Raw genomic sequence first — 24,787 nt, forward strand, 5'->3', positions numbered from 1 at the left:
CGAACTGGCCGGCCAGTGCCTATTAATATAAAATTTTCTGGACCTAATTAAAATTAGTTTGACATGTGCATAAATGTTAGTACCCTCAATGCGGAAACAAAAATTTTGCCAAGTTATCTAAAGATTAGATAGTTAAATGGGTTTTACTAAAAAGTAGCTTGCTGGTGAAGGGTATTTAATATAGCACTCTAACTTGTTTACGGGTCCGGTAGCATGACGGCCAATTTTATCTTTATCTTTAAAAATACAAAAGTTTTAAGAGTTTTATTTTTTCGGTCGTGGTTTACCTTTTTATGGAATTGCCCATATGTAAAAATTTAAGTTATTACAGATTTTCATTATTTTCTAAATTAAACGTTTAATTGATAAACTCGAGTAGATTTTAGATCTTATTCAAAACTTAGAGCCAATATTATGTTTAAATTATGAAAATCTATTTCTAGGTTGAGACTTATCAGGCTTGAGCTTTCTGTAGGCTTGTTTCACTGTTTTGTCTCGACAATTTTCAAGGTGTGTTAGATTAAATTTAAATGTTATATATTGACCGTAAACTTTGTTGTTTTATTCTACATATTTAAAGCTAGGAAATTTAAAGTATACATATTTATAAGTATTTTATCATTAAGTATTTATAAATACAAAATTTAATAAAATTAAATAAATATTTTTTTTTTACATTTTTGATTTCACCCCCTTAAATAAATATTGAAAATGTTATGGATGTTGTGTTACCCTATTTAAACTTAAAAATTGTACATATTCATAAATATTTATTTATTCTATAAAGATAAATTTCGTCTACGAATCATTTTGATTACCTTCTGTATTCATAAAAAATATATTTCTATAATATGAATGTATGTATGTATGTAGTATTTTTATTTTCTGATTTTCAAATGCAATTTTCATACATAAATAAATACTTTATATCTTTTATATTGTATTTTTTTTTTCCTTTTATATTTTTGATATTTTTACTGATTTTCTTATCTACCCCTGCATGTGAATTTTTAAGGAATTGTATTACAAATTTGAAAAATGTATTTAAAATTATTTCTATACTCGTAGTGCGCGTTATTTTTATAAATACGTATGTATATTAGACTGACTCACTCTATATGGAATGAAATATCGTGTTTTTGTCATCCCTCTCAAAATTTATTTTGCTTTGTTTTATGATTTTTTAGGCTGATTACAATTTTGAATTAAACATATAAAATCGTGTTCAGATTTTCTCCAGAACCTGCTCACTAACAGACAACACCTAAACCTAAAATATTTTTTATGAGTCGGTCTAATGTACATTCAATTATGTATTTATGTTTGTATGTATAAACTTGTTGATGTTTTAATAACGACAAAGGGAAGGAAATCGTGCTAACTATCTGTGGGACTTGACTGGCTGACTGATATGAAGGAGAAGAAATAAAAAAGAAATGTTTTTTTATTTTAGCAATATAAATACGTATTTATTAGATAAGAAAGTTATAATGAAGACACCCTAAAATTGTTGTTGTCTCTTAATTTTTCCAACAAGCACCTGGATAAGGAAGTGAACAATTTTATATTAATATAAAAAGAAATAAATTATATGACATAATATTTAATTATGATGACAAATTTAGGGCACAGCTGAACTGTGTACATTAGTTTTGAACTATCTAGTGTTGAAGACACTTTTAACCTGATGATTTAAAATTTTGATTTTAAAATAATTAAAAAATACAGGCAGCTATTTGGAGACCTTTGATCTGCTATAAATTTCTTAGCGAATTCTTCATTTCGCATTTTTAAATTGTTCTGTAAAATTTCTTTTTAATGGATTACTTGATGTAGAAATACAACTTACAAATTTAATCGATTTTTATATACATAAGTATTTAATCTAAAAATTGTTTGTCAAAAATTGTAACTTAAGGTACATACATATGTATGTATGTATTTACATTAAATATTATTTACTAATGACTGTCTGCTGTAAAAATATTCTAAGATATGATATGATTTCCTTTCAAAGACCCTACAAATAAAACTAGTTAAATATTAAGCGCCATAAAATAAAATTACACACGTGTGTATTTAATTTATATTAATATTTTTACAATGGGGGAAATAAGCAGGTTTTAATCGAGATTGTTATTTGGCTCTGCATATAGTACAAAAGGAATTTTATATGTATCTAAATACCATTATTATAATGCACTAAAAGTCGTTTTGCGGACCAAGAATAGTCTAACAAAAATTTTAATACATACTTTTTTCTTCGCGATAAGCTCAATTTTTGAGACCTATTTCGAAAAGATTGCAGATAAGTTTTTTAAACATATTGTACAGATTAGCAATCATTGGTAGGGACTGAGGCCCCTTTAAAAAAAAACTATTTTTTTTATTTTTCTCGCGTTCAGTACATTAATGCTGATCGTTTATGAGGTATTCCCATTTCTTGTATTTACCGTTTATGAGGTATTCCTAAAAAGAAATGGTCCACGGGACACCCTAAACACGTTTACATAGAAACTAGACATTATCTATACCCTACACCACTTTAATGGAGAGGGTATATTGGATTTGTGCTGATGTAAAGCATACCAATCGGCTCAGAATAATTTTCATTGAGTCGATTAAGCCATGTCCATCCGCCCGTCTGTCCATGTTATCAAACTGCAGGTCGCAATTTTGAAGATAATTGGATGAAATTTGTACCAAATTTCGCATTAATTTTGTACCATTTGATTTTGGTATATATCGGTCCATTATTTCACCTAGCCCCCCATATAACCGGGAAATAGGCACAGCTACGTTTTATACAAGCATAAATGATACAGCAAAATGTCGTAATGAGCGGCCCTTATTTAACCCCAGTCGCCTTGCAAAGTCCCCCTCTGAAAATGCTTGAACGTCGCACAGTGGTATAGGAAAAAAAAAAGAGGGAAATAATTCGGTAACTTCTAAACGGTTAATCCGATTTTAATGAAATTTGGTATGCACAAAGAGGAGGTGTTGTCGAGTTTAGGTTTTGAATTTGGACCTTATAGGCCAACCAGGGGCCCGGCGGGGGGTCCTCAAATTAGGACACCTCGGCTATGTTAAATTTTTAAAACGATCCTATTTCTTCATTTGAGTTCCGATTTAAAAAAAATTTCGTATATAGAATCTCCTCATCGAGCACTATAAAAAATGTCGTCGTAGCAGTAAATTATCTCTTATAGTTTAGGAGATATTCGCATTTGAATATTAAAATTTTAAAATTTTTACCGTCCTTACTTTAGTTTTTTTGATAATAGCAGGTCCAAATATTTCCGATTTTCGCCATTTTTTTTATTTGCTTAACAACAAGTTTATATACCAAGCAGTGAAAGAATTATGTAAAAATCATGACTGAGTCCAAAGTTATAGGCATTTAAATTTAAAAAATTAAAAAAAGGCGATTTTTTGACATTTTTTTGGGAAAAAAGTATCTTTTTCTTTTTAAGTTATCTAAAAAGTTTCTAAGAAGATGTATATAGAATTTATACTTTTTGGAAAGCTGACTTTACATAAAATACGATAAATGAAACAAAACCTAAAAATTTTTGATACCGAGGGGACCAGGTCCATCCAAAAAAACCCTATTTTTTATGGAAAATTAAATTTTGAGCAAAAATTCTCAAATCGCATAGTCGATATCAAATTATAGTGACCTGTTTTATATGACCCAATAAGTTCTTAATCATTTTGTAACGGGTTTCGATAACCCCGCCCCTGGTATGGATATAATAGGCAAAAAACCAAAAAATCCCATTTTTGGGATTTTTTAAAACTTTTTTGGGAATTCCGGGATTTCTAATAAGAAAATTCGAAATTTTTATTTAATTTTGGATTTTGAGTAAAAAAATCTACCTAACTGTAAAATTTCATCAAAAAATATTCATAAATAAAATTTTTATTGCAATTTGAAAAATTTGTATCTTCGCAAAAACTGAATAAAAAACATTTTTTAATTTTTTTTAAAAAAAGTATTCCGCGAATTTTTTAATTTTCAAAAATTATATACAGTTTTGAAAAATAGACAAAATTACCTTTCCATTGATATATAACATGCCTACCTAATGTTTTTTAAGTGACAAATTAATTAGGGAAAACTCAACATCTTTTAGAAAATTTACCTAGCACTATTATTTTCATCCATATATGTAACAAATTTAAGAGTTAACCTTATGGATGAAAATAATAGTGCTAGGCAAATTTTCTAAAAGATGTTGAGTTTTCCCTAATTAATTTGTCACTTAAAAAACATTAGGTAGGCATGTTATATATCAATGGAAAGGTAATTTTGTCTATTTTTCAAAACTGTATATAATTTTTGAAAATTAAAAAATTCGCGGAATACTTTTTTTAAAAAAAATTAAAAAATGTTTTTTATTCAGTTTTTGCGAAGATACAAATTTTTCAAATTGCAATAAAAATTTTATTTATGAATATTTTTTGATGAAATTTTACAGTTAGGTAGATTTTTTTACTCAAAATCCAAAATTAAATAAAAATTTCGAATTTTCTTATTAGAAATCCCGGAATTCCCAAAAAAGTTTTAAAAAATCCCAAAAATGGGATTTTTTGGTTTTTTGCCTATTATATCCATACCAGGGGCGGGGTTATCGAAACCCGTTACAAAATGATTAAGAACTTATTGGGTCATATAAAACAGGTCACTATAATTTGATATCGACTATGCGATTTGAGAATTTTTGCTCAAAATTTAATTTTCCATAAAAAATAGGGTTTTTTTGGATGGACCTGGTTCCCTCGGTATCAAAAATTTTTAGGTTTTGTTTCATTTATCGTATTTTATGTAAAGTCAGCTTTCCAAAAAGTATAAATTCTATATACATCTTCTTAGAAACTTTTTAGATAACTTAAAAAGAAAAAGATACTTTTTTCCCAAAAAAATGTCAAAAAATCGCCTTTTTTTAATTTTTTAAATTTAAATGCCTATAACTTTGGACTCAGTCATGATTTTTACATAATTCTTTCACTGCTTGGTATATAAACTTGTTGTTAAGCAAATAAAAAAAAATGGCGAAAATCGGAAATATTTGGACCTGCTATTATCAAAAAAACTAAAGTAAGGACGGTAAAAATTTTAAAATTTTAATATTCAAATGCGAATATCTCCTAAACTATAAGAGATAATTTACTGCTACGACGACATTTTTTATAGTGCTCGATGAGGAGATTCTATATACGAAATTTTTTTTAAATCGGAACTCAAATGAAGAAATAGGATCGTTTTAAAAATTTAACATAGCCGAGGTGTCCTAATTTGAGGACCCCCCGCCGGGCCCCTGGTTGGCCTATAAGGTCCAAATTCAAAACCTAAACTCGACAACACCTCCTCTTTGTGCACACCAAATTTCATTAAAATCGGATTAACCGTTTAGAAGTTACCGAATTATTTCCCTCTTTTTTTTTTCCTATACCACTGTGCGTCGTTAATAAACACGTGTATTTCAATGAATTCGGCATAATTAACTTTAATGTCAACAAAAATGCCTCCCCCAAATTTTGTTAGGATCAGTTCATATTATCCCCCATCAGAAAATTATCTTTTCATCAAAAATATGTACATATATCGAAATTAAGGAAAAATTAAACATAAAAGCTTTACTATTAAAATTAATACACATTTTAGATATACTCATAACTGGTGTAGGGTCGGCCACGCTCGACTATACTTTTTTACTTGTTTCTTATTCCTTCGATTTCTGCTATTAATAAAACATTTATTTAGTAGTGAAAACATAAAATCTGTGCTCCAATATCAAATCGATAAAAAAAATTTAAAATTTCATCGAAATAATGCAATATTTTTCTTTGCTAATTAATGGCAACTGAAAATATTTAGCGCACATACAATATAGTCAAACAATTAACAAATTTCATTAAACAATATTTGTATAATCTGCTAGAGAAAAATATCAAACTTATTTGCATAGTCGGTTAAATATCACCATCAATTTACTCTCTAATTATAACATTTTATGACTTTTATTTATGGTTCGTTAGAAATACAAAATTCACACAAATTTTTAACAACTTTTTACAAAATTGAACAAAAAAATTAAATCTTTAACCATTAAAGTGAAATAGAAATAAATCATGGGAAAATATTTCAGTGGCCCATTAGCACTACGATAAAAATGACAACAAAGGGCCAACGATAACAACAAAAAATAACATGAAAAATAAGATAAATAACTACAAAATATATATATAATTGAAAATAGCCAATATACTGAGATGTTTTATTTTTTATTTTTGTAAATAAATACTTAATTTATAAATGTATGGAAAAGTAAATATTTTTCGCTTTGAAATTTGCGTATCGTTGACGAATGTATTAAAATATAATACAAATATACATACATGTGTGTATATATGAATGTAAATATACGCATGCAAACTCATAAATAAGATAAACGACGTCGTATGTACGAGTAACGACATGGAATTATTTTGCCAATAGGGAAGGTATTCCGAGATAAAATAAATACATACATATGTATGTATGGGCGAAATTTGTCCAATTCACAATCAAAGTGGTAGCGTTGTAACGTTATATGTATATCGTAATTTGTTATTATAGTTTTGTTTTCGAAAATGTGTATGTAAAATTGATCAACAGAACATTTTTGCATTATTGGTTGTGAATTGGATGACATGCCCATGTCTACTTATAAAAATCTTGGGTAACATTCCCATTTAATAAAGAGAAACTTAAAGCTATTAACGTTTATTATATCGTGTGATCATTTGTACAAACATACATATAAGCAGCGGCTTCTGATTCTTCTGTTGGTTATTCGCTACTTACTTTAAGGACGCTAATTGATTTCGTTTAACAAATGTCGCACATAACATTTACACAACTAATTAGTTAAGTCAAACCTTGGGGAAATAGCGGGCCGTCATCATATCATTTTAGTTACTGTTATAAAAATAAAATGTGATTTATTGTTCATAATAAAGCATTTAAGTTGAATTGTACCTTGTCTCAGATATACTTTAGCCATTTTTTGTTGAATAAAATTGTGTACATTTAAGTCATATTTCGAAGGGGGCTTTGTATAGGGGCTAGGGTCAAATGAGGCGCAATCATCAAAAAATTCATTAGGGTCATGAAGGCTAGTTTAGAACTTGGTTTTGCAGCTTTTTGTCGAGATACGAGTATATTGAACATAATTATGAACTTAAAAGCCCTACTCGGTGGGTTCAGTTGTATGGGAGCTAAGTCAAATATTGGACAGACGTTTCCCATTTTCAACAGGATTCGTCTCTAGTACAATAGAAGATCATGTTCAAAATTTCATTGAATTATATTCAAAATTGCGATCTGTACTTTGATTACAAGGTTTACAATCCTTTTTTCGGAGGTTCAGTTGCATGGGGGCTAGGTGAAATAACGGACCGATCATAACTATTTTCAATAGGCTTCGTCACTGAGACGATAGAAGATCATTTGCCCAATTTTATTAAGTTATCTTCAAAAATGCGACCTGTAGTTTGATTACAATGTTTATATGGACGGACGGATATAACTAAATGATATAACTAAAGCCGATTGGTATACTTTAAGGTGGGTATAGGACCAATATTATTGTGCGTTACAAACATCAGCACAAACCCAATATACCCTCCCCACTAAAGTGGTGTAGCGTATAAAAAGATTTGGTGGGTAAAAAAAATTTCACATGACTGTTTTTGTCCGAGTACCGACGATATACTAAAATATATAAAATTTTAATAACGATCGATCGGTTCAATACGAATCATAGTGCTACATATTGACCATATTCCGAAATATTTTAGGTTGACTTATAAAGCCTTGTGGATTTAACTATATGTATAAAGCGTGGGCCTTAGGTAGAACATAACAGTTTTACGAACATTCATATTAGCGAAGCACCTTATAATTAAATAAAATACGAGTTAAAGAAAACGATCGACAGACGATCTTGTACGATTTAGTTTCACTTGTATTTACAAACTCGCTAACAATATAATAAAATACAAAAACAATATAACTTAATATTGTTTGTTATTGTTGTTCGTACGTGTGAACGGGCATTTGTGTCATACAAACATACATACATAAATATATTTTCTTTTGTGCTGGATGGTATGGACCAATCAACGACGTGTTAAGGCGGTACCCGACTTAACTGCGCTTAATAAATTTAAATGATAATAAAGTAACCAATCACAAGTAAGATTATGAAGCTAATATATTAAATGAACTAATAACTTAGTTAAACTATATTTATAAATAGTTTAGTGTAAATATTAGATGACAAAAATATTACAATAAATCCAAAAAATTTCATTAATACAAATGCAGTTAATGTAAAATATAATTTAAAATGATTTTATATGCTTAACATTTATTTATAAGCACACTTATAAAATTTAGACATCTATCATTGTCAACTTTGTGACAGTTGTTCTTTTTAATCATAAATAATATTTAAGTATACTTTTGTATTCAAAGTGGATTATTTGCATTTTTATGTCTTTTCTTAAAACAAATGTTTTTTATATAATAAATTTAATAATTTTATTAAAATTTATAATTGATATGTTAATTTTAATAAAATCTTCTAAAATTTTGAAACTAACTGATCGATAATTTTCTGCAAATAGAGAACTGATAGTAAACTGTGGAAAATAACAAGTTAGAGTGCTATATTCGGCTATGGCGAATCTTAAATACCCTCCACCAGCAAGCTACTTTTCATTAAATCCCATTTAACTATCTAATTTTTAGATAACTTGGCAAAATTTTTGTTTCCGTATTGAGGGTACTAACATTTATGCATATGTCAAACTAATTTTAATTAGGTCGAGAAAAATGTTTATTAATAGGCCAGTTTGAAAACATTAATATAATGATTTATCTGTCAACAGAACATTAAGTGGTACTAAGTGATTTTCAGAAGTATACCTTACATGGGAGCTAAGACAACCTATGGACCGATCCGGAAAAAAATTCCGTAGAATGATTTATATATACAAAATGCACAGTTATGTTGAATTTTATCCCGATAACTTTGATTGTCAATATGCATTTGAGTAATTTTCGGAAATGGTCCTTATATGGGAGTTGTGACCAATTATCTACCGATAAGGAAAAAATTTCGTATAATGATTTATATGCCAAAAAAATTCAAGTTGAATTTTACTACAATTAATGAAATATGTGCGTTTAGGTGATTTTCGGAAGTGGACTTTATATGTATAGGAGCTATGATCTTACACAAAACATATTTGTGTCGAATTTTATCAAGATATCTTTATTTGATAATGAAATATTTGCGTTTAAGTGATTTTTTGAAGTGGACCTTATATAGGAGCTATTAGCATATATGGATCAATCCGGAAAAAAATTGATAGAATGATTTACCTATATGCTCACAAAACATATTCAAGTCGCACTTTATCCCGATAGCTTTATTATTTAAAGAAATATATGAGTTTAACTGAATTTCGGAAGTGGACCCTCTATGGGAGCCTACCCGGAAAAAATTTCGTAGAGTGACTCATATAAAGACAAAACATATTTGTGTCGAATTTTGTCAAGATAGCTTTATTTGACAATGAAATATGTGCTTTTAAGTGAATTTCGGAAGTGGTCCTTATATGGGAGCTATGACCAATAATGGACCGATCCGTAAAAAATTTGGTGGAATGATTTGAATGTACACAAAACATATTTTATCCCAATAGCTTTAGATTTCAATGAAATATATGCGTTTAAGTGATTTTCGGAAGTAGACCTTATATGGGAGCTATGACCAATTATGGGCCTATCCGAAAAAAATTTAGTAGAGTAATTCATATTTAAACAAAATATATTTGTGTCGAATTTTATATCGTGATATAAAATGAAATATGAGCTTTTAAATGATTTTCAGAAGTGGACCTTATATGGGAGCTATGATCAATTGTGGACCGACTGAGATCTACGTTGATAGTATGATTGCTGTTCATATACCGATATATTTGAGGGAGTTATTAACGATAAACTAATTTCCGGGAATATATACCTTTGTATGGGGGCTACGGGAAATATTCGATCGATTGTAAAGATCTTGAACGTAATTGATCACTACCCCGAAAAAATAATGTGTGACAAAATTCATCAAAATATCTTTGGTAGTTTCTGAGAAAACTTGTAAAGAATTAGGAAAAAAAGTAATTTTTTTCGAGGTAGTCTGAAATTTTTACTCATAAGTTATTATGTTGTGACCCGATTTTGATGATTTTCAATACCAAACTGCTTAGGATAATAATAAATATTTTGGGTGAATTTAGTTGATTTCCTTTGCTTAGTTTTAACGTGAGTATGTTTTACACAGACAGACAGACGGACATAGCTAAATCGACACAGAATTTGATAAGGACCCAGAATATATATACTTTGTTGGGTCTTCGATGAATATTTCTTGGTGTTACACACGGAACGACAAACTTATATATACCCTCTATCACCACTGATGGTGGTGGAGGGTATAAAAAAGAATTAGTTGCGATTTTTTTTTTAAAGAGAACAGATCGTAAAGTTTTAATTAATGGAGAATTTATTACAATAAACAAAACACTTTTCACGAATTACGGTTCAAAATAACAAATTTAACTTTAATTTAAACATCTAGTTTTGCTTTAACTTTTCCTCTTTATTAAACTAAAGAAAATCTATCTTTATAGCTATCAAATGTTTTAAAGTAAATCCCAGATAAGTATATATACATATCACAGGCATATCAACAAATCAAACATTCCCAACTAAATACCATTTGGTTTCATTTATAATCATAAATTATGAAAAATTAAAAAAGATGAATAAAATGCTGATGATCCAATTTCACATGCAAAACAAATATTCTTTGAGTATAAATTGTATCTATGTATAACTTTTCGTTTGCAATTTAATCGCTAGCAATGTGATTTCCGAGAGCCAAGAAAGCGCCAAGTGTTTTAAATGTTTCAGAGTGCGCGTTGATAATGCGGCATAGATCAAATATTAATATTTTGTGATTTCATGGCAAGTCGCAAATTGTCTGTAAGTCTATATGTCTGTCGGTATTTCAGGCTAAAATTTTTTTATGCAGAGTTCTTTTCTTAATATGTTTCTTGTGTGCAGTTGATTCTCTTGTTCTGTCCATATGACTGACAATATTTCCGTTTTACTCAAACATTAATAGTTTAAATATTTGCATTGAAGGAATTAAATGGTGAATATGTGTTTGAATGTGGCTATAAAAAATTAAAATTTATGTCTAAAATTAACATAAAATCCCATGACAAAATTGCAAAATAAATTTTCTAATGCAATCAAAATTGAGTAAGGCAATCAAACAATTTTTAATTGGCGGCAAAATAGATAGAGGTTTCAAAATCTATAGTTTAGTTTATAATTTAGTCTATATTTTGTAAATTGTTTAGACTATGGTCTAGTACATAGTTTAATCTATAGCCTAGTCTATAGTATAGGCTATAGTCCAGTCTATAGTCTAGTCTATAGTCTAGTCTATAGTCTAGTCTATAGTCTAGTCTATAGTCTAGTCTATAGTCTAGTCTATAGTCTAGTCTATAGTCTAGTCTATAGTCTAGTCTATAGTCTAGTCTATAGTCTAGTCTATAGTCTAGTCTATAGTCTAGTCTATAGTCTAGTCTATAGTCTAGTCTATAGTCTAGTCTATAGTCTAGTCTATAGTCTAGTCTATAGTCTAGTCTATAGTCTAGTCTATAGTCTAGTCTATAGTCTAGTCTATAGTCTAGTCTATAGTCTAGTCTATAGTCTAGTCTATAGTCTAGTCTATAGTCTAGTCTATAGTCTAGTCTATAGTCTAGTCTATAGTCTAGTCTATAGTCTAGTCTATAGTCTAGTCTATAGTCTAGTCTATAGTCTAGTCTATAGTCTAGTCTATAGTCTAGTCTATAGTCTAGTCTATAGTCTAGTCTATAGTCTAGTCTATAGTCTAGTCTATAGTCTAGTCTATAGTCTAGTCTATAGTCTAGTCTATAGTCTAGTCTATAGTCTAGTCTATAGTCTAGTCTATAGTCTAGTCTATAGTCTAGTCTATAGTCTAGTCTATAGTCTAGTCTATAGTCTAGTCTATAGTCTAGTCTATAGTCTAGTCTATAGTCTAGTCTATAGTCTAGTCTATAGTCTAGTCTATAGTCTAGTCTATAGTCTAGTCTATAGTCTAGTCTATAGTCTAGTCTATAGTCTAGTCTATAGTCTAGTCTATAGTCTAGTCTATAGTCTAGTCTATAGTCTAGTCTATAGTCTAGTCTATAGTCTAGTCTATAGTCTAGTCTATAGTCTAGTCTATAGTCTAGTCTATAGTCTAGTCTATAGTCTAGTCTATAGTCTAGTCTATAGTCTAGTCTATAGTCTAGTCTATAGTCTAGTCTATAGTCTAGTCTATAGTCTAGTCTATAGTCTAGTCTATAGTCTAGTCTATAGTCTAGTCTATAGTCTAGTCTATAGTCTAGTCTATAGTCTAGTCTATAGTCTAGTCTATAGTCTAGTCTATAGTCTAGTCTATAGTCTAGTCTATAGTCTAGTCTATAGTCTAGTCTATAGTCTAGTCTATAGTGTAGTCTATAGTCTAGTCTATAGTCTAGTCTATAGTCTAGTCTATAGTCTAGTCTATAGTCTAGTCTATAGTCTAGTCTATAGTCTAGTCTATAGTGTAGTCTATAGTCTAGTCTATAGTCTAGTCTATAGTCTAGTCTATAGTCTAGTCTATAGTCTAGTCTATAGTCTAGTCTATAGTCTAGTCTATAGTCTAGTCTATAGTCTAGTCTATAGTCTAGTCTATAGTCTAGTCTATAGTCTAGTCTATAGTCTAGTCTATAGTCTAGTCTATAGTCTAGTCTATAGTCTAGTCTATAGTCTAGTCTATAGTCTAGTCTATAGTCTAGTCTATAGTCTAGTCTATAGTCTAGTCTATAGTCTAGTCTATAGTCTAGTCTATAGTCTAGTCTATAGTCTAGTCTATAGTCTAGTCTATAGTCTAGTCTATAGTCTAGTCTATAGTCTAGTCTATAGTCTAGTCTATAGTCTAGTCTATAGACTAGTCTATAGTCTAGTCTATAGACTAGTCTATAGTCTAGTCTATAGTCTAGTCTATAGACTAGTCTATAGTCTAGTCTATAGACTAGTCTATAGTCTAGTCTATAGTCTAGTCTATAGTCTAGTATATAGTCTAGTCTATAGTCTAGTACATAGTCTAGTATATAGTCTAGTATATAGTCTTGTCTATAGTCTAGTATATAGTCTAGTCTATAGTCTAGTATATAGTCTAGTCTATAGTCTAGTATATAGTCTAGTCTATAGTCTAGTATATAGTCTAGTCTATAGTCTAGTCTATAGTCTAATCTATAGTCTGGTCTATAATCTTGTCTATAATCTAGTCTATAATCTATTCTATATTAAATAAATATTCTTCCTAGAATTTCATAAAAATTTGAAATTCTTGGCTTTGGATGAGTTTCTTTCCAAAGATGCAGTTCAAAACCCTGTATGTGTGAACTAGAAAATTTCGGTAAAACGTTTTAAATAAACAACATACCGAAACTACTATTAAATATTTGATGTTTTCCGCCCCTTTTAAGCAAATACTAGTCATGTGCTACTTGTTGCATTTGTCTGTTGCATAATTAATGAAAAAATTTAACATTTTGCTAAAGTTGAGTGAAAAAAAACCAAACAACAACTACAATAAAAATAACAGCAGCAGCAACAGTAAGAATAACAACAAAGTCTCACAACATTAGAAAAATAAAATGGAAAATTGCATTAAATTTTCATGATGTTTTTCAAAATATTTTTTTCAATCTTCTATTTTTTGCTTCTTGTGCTACTTGGGCTTGAAGTTCAAATAACTTTAATGGACTCAAGGGAAATTTGTCATTGTTGGGTTGATGCTCTTCTTATTGATGTTGTATCTGTTGGATTATTTTTTGTTATTTTGTAGCTGTTAAAGGCGGTTTTATTGAAAAGTAAAATATATAAATAAAAAATGATTTAATTTATTGAATTTTTATGGTCTTTGCAGTGAAGCATTTAGTTTTATACAAATTTTTCCGCCGATTTTCCCTAAATTAATCTTTTTCCATGAATTTTGTTATCAGTAAATAATATATAATTTTGTAAAATTCTTTATTTTTGGTATATAAAATTTACATACAACAAACCAAAACAGTATTATACTTATTTTTTCAGAATTTTAATACTTTGCAGTAATTGGTGTCAAATATTCTTTATAATTAAGTTGTAAAAACAAACTCACATTTACACTTAGTCGTAAACTGACCAAAAAAGTTGTATCCACCAGTGTACAATAAAAACAAACCTAAAACCAAAAGAACAAATTTAATAAAATTGTGAAAAAAAGAAAGTAAATAAACAAAATTTTTTTATGAACATATTTTTAATGTTCTGACGTAGCTGCTTGTTTAGGTGGATGTGTGAGATTTGATTATGAAACCCTTCTCAAATTATATGTATTTGTTTAATTAAGTTTTTTTTTCTGTTTTGGGTGTGGGGACAATTATTTTCGTTTGGGCGATTCAGAGCTACAGACAGACATACATACATATACATTTTTTGATAAAACTTGTAATTAAGATACAAGTTGCAATTAAAAAAAATATTTTTTTAAGGATTTTTTAAAAAATTATTACATTTGACTAACTCTTTGATTCCAGGAAAAAGTATATAAAAATCAAATAACGTCTTAGTATTATCTAATTTAATTCAAATGTTTAGCCTGCAATGTTTAGCAAGTGTTATGCTAATAGGACCAAATTTTCTCTATATAGGTTTGTTTACCCAATTAACAAATACTCAAAACTTCTAAAACTTATGTATATCATTTAAAATTTTATCACTATACAGTTCTTGTGAAAAAATCTTTTCTAATCCAATAAAAAAAGTTTTAAATTACTACTCATTTCTTTGCTCTGTAATGTACACAAGTTCAACGGTAGTTGTTATAAATTATAATGAAATGTGAAGAAAAAAAAGAAAATAAATGAACAAAATATCGAACGACAAAAACATCCATAAATCTTAATGATGCATAAAAGATCAAAGGCTACATACAAATGCAATTATATAAAAAATTATGTATGTTTTTTGTTTGTTATTATTATTATTATTGTTGTTGTTAATATTTGTTTTGTTTTACGAACACTTTTTAACGTAAAGCATGTGTGTAGCGTTGCTATTTTTCAAACCCAACAACAATCGGCAACAGCAACAAGTGTTTGTGTAGTTGTGAGGGGAGTGTTAGATACATTTTCCTCAAGTATCTTCTAAATGCTTGTATTTTAATATAACAGCAGTAATGCAGAGATAGAAATAAAATGTAAATTTGTACCTTTTGTTGTTAATGGTTTCGAGGCAAGAGCTCATTTGAATTAAAATTAATTGCGCAAATAATAAGATTGAACTTTTTTTTGTTAGAAAAAAAAACTCATAATTTTATAAAGGATTTGGGATCTAACATAACGGCTTGGGGTTTGAAATCTTTCCTGTATTTTAATTTCGACATATATACATATTTTATATCACTACAAGTAGTTTCTAAGACGTAGAAAATAACACATGCGAACGAAATGAAGGTTTGTAAAAACCTCGAAGGTTTGTAAAAACTTTTGAAAATAATTCGACTATTTTCAAGGTATTTTTAGACCATTAGTCTTTTCTTCTCAAAACTCTAGAACGGGTCATTGATGTACATCTTAGATTAACCATTCTAACAGAGTTAATCTCTAATTTGCAGCATGCCTTCACCAAGGGCAAATCGGTTGAAACGGCTCTTCACTAGCTAGTTTGAAAGCTCACTAGTACATCAAGAGTACTCTTTTGTCGCCTTCTTAGACATTGAGGGGGCCTTCAATAATGTCGAACCCGACGCTATTTTAGCGGCGCTTGAAAGATTGGGGGTCGATCAATCAACTCAGCAACTTATTACAAAGCTCCTGAGTAATAGGATCATTAATTCTACGATGGGAGGAATCAATGTCTCAAGACTTGCTAGTCGTGGTACACCTTAGGGGGGAGTTCTGTCTCCTCTTCTCTGGAATGTGGCTATGAATCCTTGCTAATTGAATTAGATAAAGGAGAATTAAGACTGTCGCTTATGCGGACGACGTTGCTGTAGTGATGTCGTATAAATTTCTTGATATCATATCCAGCTGTATGAAAGCTGATCTTAGCTTACTTAGTAAGTGGAGCGTTTCTTACGTATTCAGTGTGAATCCGTTGAAAACTGAACTTGTTCTTTTCACTAGGAGATATAAGATCGAAAACTTTTTGAATCCTAGATGTAATGAATGTTTACACATATGGCTCTAAAAGGAGAGGTAGGGTAAGTGGTGGCTTCTACATTGAAAGATTTAGAACCTTCAGGCTACCTAACAATTGTAGCATTCTATAGGCAGAGATTCTGTATATCTGCTATAAAGTGAGCGGTAAATGGGCTAGGGTATTATCGAATATCGAAGGATATTCGTATATATACGAACATCAAAGCTGCAATCAAAAACCTAGCGATTAACCGAAGAATGTCGGGTATATCTTAATGAGATAGCGAGATATTATAGGATAACGCTAATATGGGTTCCTGCAAATAGTAATTGTCTGGAAAACTGTATTGCTGACGAACTTGCCAGGAACGGTACGATGGAAGGGGAGAATGAAATCGACGCCTTCACTAGTATTTCGCTTACTAACTGTAAGGCTCAGATCAGATGGTGATTAGTGAAACCACCTGTTTAACTTCTAGCTTATTGTTAAGCTTTCGCAGGGAGGAAATTAGAGCGCTGCTATCGGTAATAACGGAACACTGTGTTTTCGACAATCTTGCAAGAAGAATGGGTCTCTAGTACAATGACTACTGAGGCAGCTGTCACAATGAGGAGGACGAGGAGACTATATCTCATTTCTATTTTGAATCTGCTGTTCTTTCTTGTATGGAGGATATATCCGAGATAAATCTTAAGACTATCCTAAATTTCGTGAATCGAACCGGTTGGTTTAACTCTGGAAGTAGACGGACCCATGTAAGTCACTTAAACTTGTTTTTCATTTAAATGTTTTGATTGCAATAATTTGTAATAACTTTTACAATTTTTTAACCGATAATTGCATATATATTCCAATTATTTACTGTTGAAATTCAAAATGTTTTCGATCGGAGGAGATTTTTACAATTTTTAACAGATTTTTTATCTTTTGATCCAGCTCACCAAATATTGACCCTAGGACAAAGATTTTAACAAACGGTATCTTAGAATGAACTTAAGTTTAATTTTTGTGATAATTAAAGATCAAAACCACTCATTTGTAGGTTTTACAAAATTGATTTTTTAAGTTAGCAGTTTTATGATTTCTTATTTTTTCCATTATATATATTAATCTTAGTTATTTGTGTGTAATTAAAAGTTCAAAAGCCATTTATCCATTTACTAAATCCACAGCTGTGATTGTCAAAAAAAAAAAAAAAAAAAAAAAACAATACAAATTAAAAACTTTTCAAAGTTTCAATTTCTTCTTTTTTATATTTTTTTTGCAAAAATAAAAACTCAACATCAAATAACAAAAAAATATATATATTTCAATTATTGTGGTTGGTAATGTTTTTGGTTTTAGACGAAATATAAAGTAATAAAAATACAATTTTTAACAAGTTGCTACTGAAAGTACATACACTCACAATAAACCAACAATTTTCATACAAATATTATAAATACGAAGGCATTCGCAAAAGTTTTTTAATATGGACGCATGCAAACTAAAACGCTCTAAGTAAACTAAGTACGTTTAAAATGGTCTTAGTTTACTTAATTAGATAACCACAATCAGGAGTGGTTTTTTAAAGTAGTTGTCACAGATTACGAAACAGACTTTATTCTACTTCGGTTTGAATTGATAAAGAAATGACTATTTCGGATGCAATCTTTCTTATAGTGTATTCCAAAACAGAATTGTTCTTTCTCATATTGTTATAAAATACTTTTTAATTATCTTTCATTCCGCCCTCGTTCAAACAGATATTCATTCTCATATCTTATGTACACACTAATACAAGTCAACATGTGGTTGTAAAGTGGTTCTAATTTTCTTTTTTAACAATAATAAAAAGAGCAAAAACAAGTAAGAAAATATAGTCGAGCATGCCCGCTTGTATGATGCTCTACGCCAGATATTATTATATGTACATATTAATCAGAGTACTCCAAGGATTTGTATGCAAATGCATGTTTGTAGTCAGTAACTCAAAAAAACTTTTAAGTAGTTTTCATTTCGAATCAAACAATTTGCAATTTAAACAATTTAAAAAAACCCTGTATGTCCAAAATGTCCAACTTTGATCTCCTCTAACTCCGGCAGTACTTGAACGCTAAAGTTCTTGACCTATGTGCCTACTATCCAATATACAGGTGAAAATTTCATCTATATCGATTTTTTGAGTTGGGTCACTTGACACGAGATGGTACCTCTGTCATCAAGAACCTATATATTTGTTGTCAAAAACTTAAGTTCTAAATATCTATAAAAATTTACTTAAATACGATAAAAGAAGTATTTGGCTACATTTTTCCAAACATTTGTTTAGCTCTGGCTCTTGTCGTAATCTATATACATACATATGTACCTACTATGTTCCTAAATATGTATGTATATGAATTTTAATACTTATTTTGTATGTGGGCGTGGACCTAGCCCACTTTAAATCTTTAAAGAGTTACAATTCCTGTGACAATGTATTATTATGTATGTATTATAGGGTCATGTTGCAAACATCAACACAAATGTATAATATGCAGTGGTGTAGGGTTCAACAAATTTTATACTCACTCCCATGTGAATTATTAAGAGAGGGCTTAAATGTATGCATACAATTACAAATATTAGTGTAAGTATGTATGTATGTATGTAATTTGTGGTATATAATTTAGCATGTCTATGTTAAATTTTGTTGTTATTTGTATATTGGTCTGTTGGTGCTTGCTACTCGTTTATAATCGCTTATTTACATAAAAAAATAAAACGCGAGAATTACTACAAGTACTACTAGTACTAAATTGTGTCTACTAAAAAGAGAAAATAGTAGGAGCATTCGAATAACAGGACTGTGTAGGTGTATGCCAAAGTTTGGAGAGACAGTAGGATTTTTTAATGTGTTTCTATTCATTTATTTATTTCTTAATGTTTTTGTTTGTATGTGTAAAATGTGCGGCAATTTAAAATACCTGCAGTTCTCCGAGTCAATTTCAAACATGCGATCTCGTATTTTTTACCTTGCGACTATTTTTATTTTTTCAAAAACAAAACTACTCACTTAATTCCTTATTAGCAAGCGATCTTGGTAAGTACTTATTTAACTGCCTATTTGTAAGCGAGCGTCGTTAGTTCTTGCCTCCAATGTCAACATCGTGTTAAAATAATGTAAATTTTAGCATTTTAACCCCTGACTTTTCAATGTAAGTTTTTGCTGGGACCAAGTATAAATGATAAACAATTTCATGAAGAGAGATATTAATTAAATTAAAAACTGCCGGGTTCTTTTGGAATATACATAAGCAGGCGATCCTTCCATTAACTTAAGTACCGTATTGTTTGGAGTATAATATTTGAAATAATAATTTGTTGTTGTTGTTGTTCTTTTTGTTAGTGGTACTAAGTGGTTTTAAAAAGTACATTTTTGTGTGTCAATGTACGTTTTATTTGTATAGAACATATTGCAATTTTTGCGAAATTTTATTTTTCTTTCTTATGGATCATTGAATTAAAGGATCATTAAGTAGAATAATTCCAAATAAGTTTAACAAAATGAAAATGTTATTTTGCTATTATAGAAGAATAAGAAAAAAAAAATCAAAATTGTCAACTATTGTCTCTCAACCCTCTCTGCTTGGCATATTAAGTGCAAAACTAACAAAAAAGCTAAAATTTATGCAAATTTAAACTCAATCATATATGATATTTTCTGGTACTTTTATTAAAAATGTACCAAATATTCTTTACTTGCATACATTTCTTATGCAAGCTCCCTAAGAATACATAAAAACATTCAAAATGTGTAAAATGTATCTTGATCGACAGTCAACACATTTGTTCATATGTACATATGTATTTTGTTATGGTATAAACATTATACACAGTGAAATCGAATACGTTTCGTTTTCCAGATTTATGATCCAAACACTCATACATTCTCCCAATCATAAACATGAATTCCAGTCGGCTTAACTTTTAACAGAAATAAAAATTCAATATTTGCAGAGTCGTTCGTAAGAATGTTCGTTTCCCCTTAAATCGTAAACTAAAAAAAAACACTTCGTTTATACCGTTCGGTTGCATGTTGGTGGGTGAAGTCAATTTGTCATCAAGATCAGTGAAATTAGTATTCGTTGGGAATTCGTGCGGTGCAACTTAAAGCTGCGTTTTGTGTGTTGATCTTTTAAACAAGAAATTTAATAACTGTTACTAAAAAGTAATAAAGAAAAACCGACGGCATTAAAAAATCAAAAAAAAAAACAAATATTACGATTACCTACCGAAAATAATCATTTAGTGGTTGTGAAATTATTTTACCCCATCTTTTATTTACAAATTTCCATGTTAAACGCGTATGTTTTTAGTTCGTAATATGGCTACGGATACAAATCCTTCTACGACGACTACAACAACTAAAAAATCCGAACGTGTTAAACCAGTGGAAACATTGGTTTTAGCAAATATTGCCTTGAAAGCTGAACAAAAACGTTTAAATGGAGAAGGTGGCGTTGGCCGCAAAGAAGATGAACGCATTACAAGTGCGGTTATGAAAGTGTTAGAAGGATACGATTGGAATTTAGTGCAAGCATCGGCAAAGTAAGTGTAGTAAAGATACAAAATATGTACATATTATGTAGTATCTCGATGAAAAGCCTTTTTAGGAGTCACATGTAGGAATACCTCTCAATCGATGCATGTTAATGTACTGAACACGAGATAAAATATATATTTTTTTAAAGGGCCCTTTGTGAGTGAAAATCTTGATATCAGTACAATTATTAAAATGTTTTTCTGCAATCTTTTCGAAATGGGTTTCAAAATTTCCGTAATTATGGGAAAAATAATTTAAATTTTGTTAAAGTACTTTTGATTTACAAAATGATTTTTAGTTGTTCGGCATTTGATTTGGTCCATTTCCGAATTTTTTATATTATTATGGAATTAATATGCCCCTTATAATGCACTAAAAGTCATTACGAAATTTTTGAGAACCATTTTGAAAAGATTGTAGACAATTTTTGAACATATTGTACTGAGATCAAGATTATCATCGCAGGTAGGAAACTGATGATCCTTTTAAAATTTAAAAATATTTTTATATATTTCTAGTATAGGTATTCCTAAAAAAGTGATCCACGGGAGACCCTAATGTATATGAGAGATTTGGGATTTGCATTCATATGTATATCGATTTGTGTATATGCATTAGTAATGAATATTATTAGAGTAGATTTAAAAAATATTTATTTCAATTCAAATTTACTACAAATATAATATTTTGGAAAAAAGGATTTTTTATTCGCTTTAAAAAAAATATATATTTTATACAAATATATTTTGATTTGATTTTACTTAAAAATATGGATCCAACAAACTTTTGAGTGAATTTATTAAAAATTTGTTTTAAATCTTCATCTAATTCCATTTTATTTAGTAAGTAGGAAAACTAAAATACAAATATGTGTATGAATGTATATTAAATTCCAAAAATACAAAAAAGGAGATTGCTATCTTTGTTTCTAAGCCCCTCAATTTGTTAATCCTTTTGTAAAATTGGTTGTATATTCACAAAAAAGCAACAAAAACGTGCATTTTTAAAAAATTGGGTAAAATTAAGTTACAAGTATTGAAAAAATCTTATTCTTAAGTTAATTTTTTTTCAATTGACACGAAATGACCCATACTATATATTGTTTCCGTGGTGGATTTGGTCAACAATTTAGCTAATTTTAGTTTTAGTCCCATTTAATTTTAGTACATTTTTATAGTTTGGGCCCTATGGTGATTTCAACAACAACAGATGTATGGATGAACATAGCAAGATCGTGTAAGAATTTTATAAAGACGCCGAATACGCCGTGACAAAGCACGCAGTAGACAAAACATCTTTTGAACTCCTTATAAACAAGCGATCTTGGTATATGTATATGCCTTAGTTGAGGGTGAATGGATAGAATGGACTTTCAGATGACATACAATATTTTATAAATAAGGTTGTCTTGGCGCTGTTATAACGTCTCAAAAAGGGACAATCCTTTAGAAAAGTATAACTTGGTTTCAGGGTTTCGACTTTTTTTAAAATTTTATCGACCTGTGTTATTAACCGATCCTCATAATATTTGGTCTTGAAAAACTTTCTCATGTCGTAGAGCCTAAAGAGAACTTAAATTGGGAAATAGGATCAATTATAGATTGGTCATTGTAATAATTGCTAGAGACTTTCATTCCTATTGAACTTTTCCAAATTTTAACGCTACAATTGTACTTATGTTATGAAGGAGTGGGCTGTTGTCAAATGTGGTCCGATGTCTCGATTGCTAAATAAATATCATAGTATTCCAAGAGTGACTTGCAGCAATAGATAATTCGGATTTAGAATATACATAGTTAGAATATTTGGGTTTGTGATTCCTATTTCAAAGAATTACAAACGAAATTACAAAAAAATATACCCGTCATCTTTTTTGCTACATAGTAGGATTAAAAATTAAATTTCAAAATAAAAAATTGTATAAGATTTTTATATAAAACTTGACAAATAAAAGGCACATAATTCCAAAATAACTGTCTTTCCCGGAATTATTTTTCATTTGATGCTGCTTTTCCTCTGAAACCGTAATTGTTTATATTAATTGCTATTAATGTGTAGCAATTGTATAAATACTTGCACTTTTTCAAATTCAGAATTAATTCACTTACTCGGAACTTGTTATGCATTTCATTTAATGCAACATTTCTTTTGAAGTTCATTTTGTTGTGTTGATAACAATAGAGCTAATTAAAATATTTTTTTTTCGCAATTTCCCTGAATTTTTTTATTAGACTATTTCTTTTCTAAGTCTATTGTCCTTTGTCCATTTAATAACTAATAAATACTTAACCAAGAGCTAATTTACACGCTAGTCAGGTTATTGAATGAATATTTTCACTTTTTTATGAAAATACATTAAATCGCATAATAAAAGGATCCTAAAACATAAATGACATTTTTTCTTCAATGTTAAATTGAAAACAAAACATTTTAATATTTTGTTTACAACACTCACGTATTCATGGACTGTCATCTGTTAAACACTATTACGAAACAAATTTAACGAGTCACATAAAAAAAGATATTCAAATTGACTGATTTGAAATGTTTTGTCTTAACTTTTACACAACATTGTTGTACAATTAAATTTTAGTTGCTATTTTGTCTTTCTCTATTCTAACATAATTGTGGATTAAACATGTCCTTAGTTATGTGGACATTTTTTGATTTTTTTTTAATACTCAAACTGGTGGTAGAAACCAACTATAGAAGGTTGTTGGTTAGAACATATATTCAGGAAAATAATAAATTTTTCGAGAAGATTTTTTTTCCATTATCCCAAATTTTGAATAACTAAATTTCAAACGTGAAATTATAAAGTAAAATTGGTGCTATCCAAAACACATAAAGTTATTTTTTGGGGCAGATCTAGTGTATGTAAGTAAGGACATTGAATATGAATGGGAAAACGTGTATGACAAATACACGTAACGGCTTGTGTCAACACCACTATGTTTATTTTCCATATGGAAACATATGTACTGACCATTAACAATTGTCAGACCATGTGTTTTGACCATACAGTGTACATAACAAAACACATATAAGTAGTACGTATGACTGGCTGAATGAAAACAAATACATATGTATTGTGTATGTACATATGTGTATTTGTACATTAGAGTGTTCCGAGGAATTGCCTTTTTAAGAATCTCATGTAGGCACTGAACACGAGAAAATTAAAAAATATTTTTTTTGAATTGGACCTCAGTTCCCAACCAGCGATTGAAAATTTTGATCTCAGAACAATCTGCTAAACAAATTTTCAAAATGGGTCTCAAAAATTCGGTAGTTTTGATGTGTTTACGGGAAAAATTATTGTAAAATTGTGAGGCATATTATTTTGATTTTTGTTAGGACAAAACCTGTGTTAATATGAATAAGAAATTGTCTTAAGATTGCCAAAGTTTGATTACTATATCTATATAAATGGAGGTGAAGAAGTGATAGCTTTGAAATCATTATAAAGAAGATTTTGTTGAAAATAATTCAAATTTGTTAAAAAATTAAAATGAAATTTATGATTGAACATTGAGACCAACTGGGAATACCTGTGTAAAGCATCATCTATGATTGTCAAATTCTTACCGATATTGCCCAAAACAAACAAAACTTGTCTTATTTAGTAATTAGTTTTGGACTGAAAAAATCGTCAATTGTTAACAGTTGTATATGTGGACAAAATATTTTTGCTCACTGCTGTTATATAAATGAAAATATACATATGAGCAATTTCGTGTCAAAAATAGCTATCTTAACTCCTTTGAACAATTTTTGCCAGGACCTATTGGTGTAAAATTACACTCATTTAAATAAAACCCTGTATGACCAAAATGTCCAACTTTGACTCCCTCTATGTC

At 29.4% G+C, this 24,787-nt stretch overlaps 1 protein-coding gene across 2 annotated transcripts in view; it reads left to right on the forward strand.

Moving 5' to 3' along the window:
* Positions 1–24,787, forward strand: part of LOC119600999 (probable serine/threonine-protein kinase MARK-A) — a 66,970-nt gene that overhangs the window by 8,444 nt on the left and 33,739 nt on the right. The window contains exon 1 of one of the 2 annotated variants that reach the window (XM_037951610.1): positions 20,691–20,932. The exons of the other annotated variant lie outside the window; for it this stretch is intronic. Within the exon in view, the coding sequence (XP_037807538.1) occupies positions 20,691–20,932 (242 nt within the window). Of the gene's footprint in view, positions 1–20,690; positions 20,933–24,787 lie in introns of those variants that run through there. 2 annotated transcript variants of the gene reach the window in all.

This window comes from Lucilia sericata, unplaced genomic scaffold, assembly GCF_015586225.1.
Source record: "Lucilia sericata isolate MDLA Ls3-8-SP2 unplaced genomic scaffold, ASM1558622v1 Contig000134F_arrow, whole genome shotgun sequence".
NCBI lineage: Eukaryota > Metazoa > Arthropoda > Insecta > Diptera > Calliphoridae > Lucilia > Lucilia sericata.